Source organism: Achroia grisella, unplaced genomic scaffold, assembly GCF_030625045.1.
Source record: "Achroia grisella isolate CSIRO2021 unplaced genomic scaffold, CSIRO_AGI_Agris_v1 utg1244, whole genome shotgun sequence".
NCBI classification, from domain to species: Eukaryota; Metazoa; Arthropoda; class Insecta; order Lepidoptera; family Pyralidae; genus Achroia; species Achroia grisella.
Window position 1 is genome coordinate 660,940 of NW_026712605.1, and position 8,419 is coordinate 669,358.

The 8,419-nt window shown below is 33.4% G+C and overlaps 1 protein-coding gene across 1 annotated transcript; it reads left to right on the top strand.

The window, feature by feature from the left end:
* The first annotated feature begins 99 nt into the window (after positions 1–99).
* LOC131854686 (eukaryotic translation initiation factor 2-alpha kinase 3-like) lies at positions 100–6,162 on the top strand. The gene is made up of 3 exons (XM_059205818.1): positions 100–391; positions 3,550–4,883; positions 5,649–6,162. Exons 1-3 carry the CDS (start codon positions 331–333, stop codon positions 5,979–5,981), a joined length of 1,728 nt encoding a protein of 575 aa, XP_059061801.1. The 5' UTR covers positions 100–330; the 3' UTR covers positions 5,982–6,162.
* The last annotated feature ends 2,257 nt before the right edge of the window (positions 6,163–8,419 follow it).

Genomic DNA, 8,419 nt, shown 5'->3' on the forward strand with positions numbered 1-8,419 from the left:
TATTGATTGTTTTGTTTTATAATCTATAATTACATCGTTGATTAAAACTTTGGCAGACAGTCAATCACTTAAAGACTGACAGTCGTTTAGACACTTGATTGACAGCTTTCAGATTACGATAATTTCATAATTTAATAATATTTTATATAATATTTTGTGATCTGTGTTCGCTTTATTTAACTATATTGACCTAAAGTTTTATTTTTTTAAATTGGCTTTCCTTATATAATACTTTTGAAAATTGCAAATAAAAGTTCACTTGAAAATGGTCTTCATGGACTACAGTGAAGTGAGATCTTGGCTACAGCAGAAATAGAACACAGCACAACAATGGAGAGGCAGCAGAAGGACAAATGGGAGGCTCTTGCCACAGTTACTTCCTTTGATTTAGGTATTATTGAATTCTACTTTAGTAGTTATATTTCATTCGAACATTCTAGAACGATCATTGATTTGTTACCTCGAAAGTAAAATGTAGGTTTTTCAGTAGTCTTCTACCTTGATGCAGTCACAAAAACTTTTGCAACATTTTCTCGATTTTTATCAAAGTAACTGCCTGGTTTTGAGAATTAACCTATTTTCGGATAGTTTTTCATAATGACTGGTTTTAATTGCCCATCATATATTGGTGAATTTTCTATATTAAATATTACATTTATGGTATATGGTATCTAATAAACTGAATACTTCTTAGAGTAACCAGTTAGAACAAATTGCTGAATTACTATAGGCACCGGTATACATTGCATCATCCACTTGTAACTTGTAAATACTTGTTCTCAGTGGTGTAACTATATCAACTGTATACATAAATAATTAAATGTTCCTGTTAAAAAATTAAAATAAACAAAATTTCTAAAATAAAGTTACCTTAAATTGATCCTTATAACATTAGCTATCTGCGACTGAAAGTCCCATTAAAATTGGTCTAACCGATTCCGAGGTTAGCAAGAAAAAACAAACCAACAACAAACAGAACAACAGATGAACTCTTTTAAAATTATTTCTTTAATGTAAGTATAGGACTTACCTTAAAGAAACATACACATACATAAATTTTCATATATATTTAGTGAAAATCTGTTAATCTGAAATTATTATTATATTTAATTTATTATTTATAGAAATAAATAAAATTAAAGTGTCCATACTTTCATTTTATTTATTTCTATACATTCATGTATGTAAAAAGCTATAGGTCATGGTATACTAGAGTTAAACTGGCTGCAAATTACATATGCCTCAGTCTAACTAATTAAAAAACAAAAATGAATAATGTACAGTTATACCAACATAGAAATACTTCATTATTTAAAAAAAGAACAATGCATTCCATAATTTAATGATTCATTCGATTGAGTAAATTTAAACATTATTAAATTTATCCTTATATGTGCAATAAATTATTATTAAATATTATTTAATAAATACAATTGTGTCATGTATAATAATATTTTTTGTGATTAGCCACATCATTTCACCCACATGTAAAGAAACTTCTAGCAATGCATGTACTCTTGTTTTATTTTTATTTTAAATCTTATTGTCTATCTCTTAAGGTTTATTTTGCAAAGCCTTAAGTAACCAACTTAGTGCATTTATGTTTTTGATGTTGCAAGTTGCAAGTATTGCTTGTGTTTTTTATTGAATTATGTTCAATCATAGTTGATCTACAATGTAGGTTGATATTTTTGTGATAAACTCCAGAGCAACTGTGATTTTGAGAGTGTTGTCAGATTACAATGTTTACTTTAGGATTTTATTGCTTGATGTTATTGATTCAAAAGTCCCTGATTATTTTTATAAAAACTTGTGCAGTCTGGCAATCAACATGCTTTTAAAACCAGGGTTTCACTTGACCACCTGCTTGTCCATCTAAGTCTCAAGGATTCCTTCTCAATAGCACAACCTTTAAAACTCAAAACACATTTTTTTATTCCTCAATAAATTATTGTTTCACTAACTCGAGAATACATTTTCACAGACTATATACAGACTAATTACATTTTTGTTTTGTAATATATTTTTTTTCTTAATTAACCTCATCTAAGTATGTAAACATGGTCTAGAACAGAGGTTCACAAACTTTTTTTGTGTTGTAGACCCCTTACCATATTTTTTGGTTTTGGGTAGACCCCCATTCTTAGCTGGTATTGATTTACATGTTATATATATATGTAGGAGATATTTGTTATAATGGAACATATAATGAAGGAGAATGTATGAGTATGCATGAGTGAGTGAGATTGACAGATAGAAAATTAGATGCAATAGATTAGGTCATTCATTCTGGTTACGGTGTTCTCAGGAGATGGTCAATGGTGTTATTTTATTGTAATTATAAGAAGAGTTTTAAATACATAGTAATACAAAGCAACAAATTTTCATTTTGAAAACCCTTGATCCCACACATATATATATATATATATGTTGTACAAATGTATAAATATTTTTAATTATCAGAGTCTACATATAAATATCAGCGCTGCGGATTTATATGTGCTGAGTTTTTTGCTGAGCTTTATGCTGAGTTGGTTGCCTCTTTGTCTTTGCGATACATGAAGCTGCCTCCATTTTATAATTAGTACAATTTATTTTCTGTATCTCATGTATACTATGTGTTTGTAATTGATGAATAAAGCATTTATCTATCTATCTATATATATGCATATAGTAAAAATCTATTAGACTTCAGTTTTATTTATTTTTACATACATATATTGTTATTGTTAATCAGTATGCAAAATATTGGTAATTAATAGCTTATCAGTAAAAACAATCATTTAATAAATTTGAAGTAGGTACTGAACTGATTAAAATTAGTATATTCTGGTTTACTTTGATTTAAATGTTTATAACAAAATTGTAATATGCCGTTATCATAATTAGCAATTTATATGCAAGACAAAAACAATGTAAATATATAGGTATCATCAGGAGGATTATCTAAGAGAGGACAAATAGTTTTATTTTTAATTGATGATAATACAATGCTGCGAAATGAACCCGAACTATTTTCTCACAAGCTGCACCTGACCCATCATACATGTGAACGGGTGCTGCTTGTGGGGACTGGTCTGTTCGGGTTATGAACACTGTTTAGACTATTTGCTTTAGTAATAACATATGGTGGTCATTCTATTCTTCCAAATTAGAATTTAAAAATGAATCTGTTTTAATGAAAACATGTACAACATTTATTTGAAAAGAATACGAGCTGAGTTGTTTGTCAGTTCTTCTCATCTCGATATTATTCCTAACTGACGGTAGATTTGACATATCATAAGAGTCTGTAATAGACCTACATGAATAAAGATATTTTGAATAAAAAAAATTATGGGGGGGGACAACCTTTATCACTTAGGGGTATGAAAAATAGGTAGTAGCCGAATCTCACACCTACTGAATACGCATATAAAAATCGTACAAGCTGTTGCGGAGGAGTATGGTAATTAACATTGTGACCCTAGAATTTTATATGTCAGATTATATTAAGGCTCAGTGTACTATATTATGTACACTAAACTATGATGATATGTTTCTTTTCAGGTCTTTCATATAATACTCGTCATGACTCCATATTGGAGCGTAGTAGGCAAGAAGTTGACGTGTTCAACTCAACTGCAACCACACCCATTAGTCTCTTGGTCCAGTCGCTCGTTAAGCAGCTGTGTGGACTGCTGGAGAAGGACCAGTTGCGAGCAAACCAACTGTACAACACCATCTGCGAGAAGCTGCACAGCATGAACCTGATCGACAACTCATATTCCATGGGAGAGTTTGAGGTCATGAGAAGTCAGTACCAAAGGGCTCTTTATCAACTAGTGACAGTCACAAACGAATCAGAAATACCAATAAGCTTGCCAGCGTCATGGCCAATCATCCAATCGTCAACCCTGGATTGGTCCCGTTACCACATGGAATTTGAAGAGCTATTCTTCATAGCTGAAGGTGGTTTCGGTTGCGTGTTCAAAGCTCGACACAGGTTGGACGGAGTGGAGTATGCTGTGAAGAAGGTCTATATAAAATCGTCCGATGTCAACTCCATTATGAATCATTTAGCGGAAGTTAAAACACTAGCAAGTCTGAATCACCCAAATATTGTCAGCTACAAAGCAGCCTGGCTTGAACCACTGATACAGCCGAGCAACGACAAAAACAAGCTATGTATGGATACAGACAGTAATAGTGAATTTTCGGTAATGCAATCAAAATTGTCATCAGCCCATCCCAAGACTCTACCATCGTTCAAGACCCACAACTCGAAGGAGTTGATAAAACAGAACAGCTTCTCTGACTTTGTGATATCCTTTAAGAATTCAAACAGTTTCGAGGATAATGACAATTCAGCAGATGAAATATACATCTCCGATAGTGATGATGTTTCTGGAATGGAGGAGAATGCTGTATGCAAATTGTATTCTGACAAAGAATACGAGCACTGCTCGCGTGTGAATCTGAAATGGGCCACACTGTACATACAGATGACGTTCTGCCCGCAAACATTGAAGCAATGGTTGGATGTGCGCAACAACCAAATGGTGCTTTGCAGAAAGAATTCTGAAGACTTCTCATACCTTTCTGACTCGGAGTCACCATTGTCTCCTGACGCGTGCTACCCAGCATCTTGGAGTCACATAGATAAGCTTATTCAGATGTTCACTCAGATCGTACATGGGTTGAATTACATACATTCTAGGGGAATTATTCACCATGACATAAAGCCTAGTAACATTTTTGTGGTGGAGAGTGCGAATGAGTTAAGGGTGCTGTTGGGAGATTTTGGACTGGCATGTCCATTGCAGCAGTCTCATAGGGGAATGGCGCTCGGCACTCAGCTTTATGCTGCCCCTGAACAACTGGAAGGCCAGTGTAATCCTAAGGTAATAATCTAGACATTATATAGAATATTATCAACTAGCAGTTTAGCACTTCCGATGGCCGTAGGTTTGATTCCTCGCATGATACAAACAGTAGTATTCATGAGTAAAAAGGTAATAATCTAGACATTATATAGAATATTATCAACTAGCAGTTTAGCACTTCCGATGGCCGTAGGTTTGATTCCTCGCACGATACAAACAGTAGTATTCATGAGTAAAAAGGTAATAATCTAGACATTATATAGAATATTATCAACTAGCAGTTTAGCACTTCCGATGATCGTAGGTTTGATTCCTAGCACGATACAAACATTAGTATTCATGAGTATGATTGTTTGTATCAGTCTTGAGTGTTTTCTATGTATATTATGTATGTATTTATAGAAAATTAGTTGCTGCAAATATCAGCTGTCTAGCAGCCATAACACAAGCCCTGCTTAGCTGGGCACTGGCACTGTGTGAATTGTCTAGGGATATTATTATTTCGACGGCTTCTGCGGTCGACGGTCGCAAGTTCGATTTCTCATACGGTACAAACATTTGTATTTAAGAGTAGGATTGTTTGTGTTGTAAAATAACTAGATATTATCTATATACATTACGCATATATTTACAAGAAAAAGTATTTCAGTATTTCTGTCACTTGTTTAGCGTGACACTAGATGGTGTTGTATGAATTGTTCAGGGATATTAAAAAAAGTAATTAGACTAAGATACACTTTACATTAAGTAATACCTTTATTTATTTTTATCCTTCTTTTGCAGAGTGACATGTACAGTCTTGGCATAATCCTTCTGGAGATGGTAGAACCCTTCAGCACGCACATGGAGCGTGTGAAGACCATCACAGACCTCCGCAAGGGTCAAATTCCTGCTCACCTCACAGTCAACTATCCGAAAATTGCCCACATCATCGGCAAACTGGTGCAGAGGCGACCCAATAAGAGGTTAGATTCACATCAACTCCTCGAAGAGTTGAAGCACTTATCAGAGAATAAGGATGACACCATAAAGACTTTGAGAGAAGAATTAGCTGCGAAAGAAGAAGAAATAGCGCATTTAAGGATGATGCTAGCCAAAACGAACCTTAAGTCATAGGGTTAAAGTACAATTTATAAATCTTTTTTTTTTTTGAGATTACTGAAAGATTAATCATTATAAGCATGTTTCAAAGAAACAACTGTGTTTTATATTTTAAGAATCTTTCGTGATTGGCAACCAGTCCTTTAAGAATGTTTCTGTATCTGTAACGTCTACATGCGTTTGGTGTTTTTTTTTTTTAAGAAACATACAAACGTAATGATTTTTTAAATTTTATTTTTTACGCAAATTTTTCTTTTAGATTTTTATGTCACTTGAAACTCGTAATACTTTTTACTGAGAATTTTAAGACAGTGAAAGTATTGATTATAAAATTAACTCACATCTACCTATAAATAGACAATGTTGTGTCAGTTGTTTATCCGTCAGCCTCAAGTACCATTCCGCCTTAAAAAAATATTACCCAAAAACATCGAAATATTATTTATAAGTAATTGGGCTAGTATTTTTTAATTTAAATATATTTATACACTATATATTATACACTCTTAGTGAACTGGTTGTATTTACTAGTACCTTGGCGACTGAGCTTCGCTCAATATGTAGGTACGACGGCGCTATCTATATTTGAAGCAATAATATGTATGTTTATATAAAATAGCATTTTTTAATGAAGACATGTATATATACATAAAATTGTAAAAAAATTTGAACTATGATATGTTCATAGTAGTATAATTTTGTTTATTCAAATTTTAATTTATCGTTTCCTTGGTTTTTCATTCTTAACGCTTTTATAATAACTAGTGTTACCAAGACCATGGGCCATGTTGCCATGGCCCATGGTCTTTCGACCAGTATAATATACCCATGGTACTGGCTGAAAATTGACCATAATAAAGAACACAGATAGATCTTTCAATAGCAATAGCAATTAAACAAAAGAGTACGTTGCATGCGTGTGTGTGTCAAATACATGGTTAGTCTGTGTGATGTTTTTTTTATTGACTAAATGTATTTTATGCATAATTTAAAAAAAATATTGGCAAGCTGCACTCCTCTATATAAACTATGAGTGTGCGAAATTTCATACTCTTCCGTCCGCGCTATTTTCTTAAAAAGGGGTACAAAGTTCTTGCTTCACGTATTAATGTGACGGTTATAGTCTGTGGGCCTGGTCAATGTTGCCATCAGTATAGCGTAGTGATTATTTGCTCAGTCATGACCAAATATTATATAATGATGATCTTCACTTATCCAACTTTCGCTTTGGATCATTTGAATTTAGTCTCGTGCAAAGAACTCAGAAATCTCGAAAGAAAATATTGTACTCAGTCCCCTCTTCCCCACTGGGCATACTGGGCCCGTGCCCGAGGCCCCGCGATGGATTGGGGTTCCCCAGTCTAGTCTAGTTCCTACTCCATTACCAAACGATAACCGATAGCTACTCTACTCGTCTGAAAATCAGTCTTGGTACCTACTATGGTCAATTTGTTCGTTTTTGTTAATTTTGCTAAATGTCTAGCAAGAACTTGAACTCCTCATCACATAACGACTTTTTAAAATTAATTTTACCTGGTTTGTTTTGAAGGGCACCTCCACATGCATTTCTAAAGAGTCATATTCAAAAATTACTTTGTTTATTCTAACAAAATAGTGCTTTATTACTATAGTCATAGGGGTCTCATTATCCTAATGTGCCCAGACCCTCTAATAGGTGAAAAACGGCCTTGGTTGTACCAAAAGACATAAATGTTATTGTACAAGAACGACGGTTGTCGTACGGTTGGTGTCTCTACTCAGTATATATCTAACCAATGATTAAAAACAAAATCTACAAGTCAATGATGAGAATAGAATAGAAAATCATTTATTCAAATAAACTTAACTTAAGCACTTTTGAATAGTCATAACAATTTTTTTTTATCTACCGCTCGTTCGGAAACTGTCTCATCATAAGAAGAACGAGCAAGAAACTTGTGTGTTGCTCTTTTAAATAATCCCTGTAAGTTTACATTTACAAGTCGAAACGTATGAATACAAACTACCATCCAGAACAAATTGTTTTGGGTCAAATATAAATGTACAATAAGATTAAATCAGTCGTAGTAATAAGAGCAGACCAGTCCCTACAAGCAGCACTCGTTCACGATTATGACGGATGAGCCAGCCATCACTGCGCTCGACCATATTTTAGGGAGCCCAATAACCATAAGAATGGAATGAAATATGAATATAGTCATATATATTTTTTTTATTCTAACACTCATTCGGAAAGCAGACTCATCACTTGAAGAACGGTTAAGAAACGTGTTGCGTGTGCTCTTTTAAACAAATGTTGTTCAACATTATATATTTGAAATTTTGAATAAATACAAACTGCCAACTGCCTGTAATAACCCCTTATTACATTATCAAATGTAGTATTAAAATGTTGCATCATATTTACACAGGAAGTTAAAATTCAAATATACTAAATAATATTGTAACGCAAA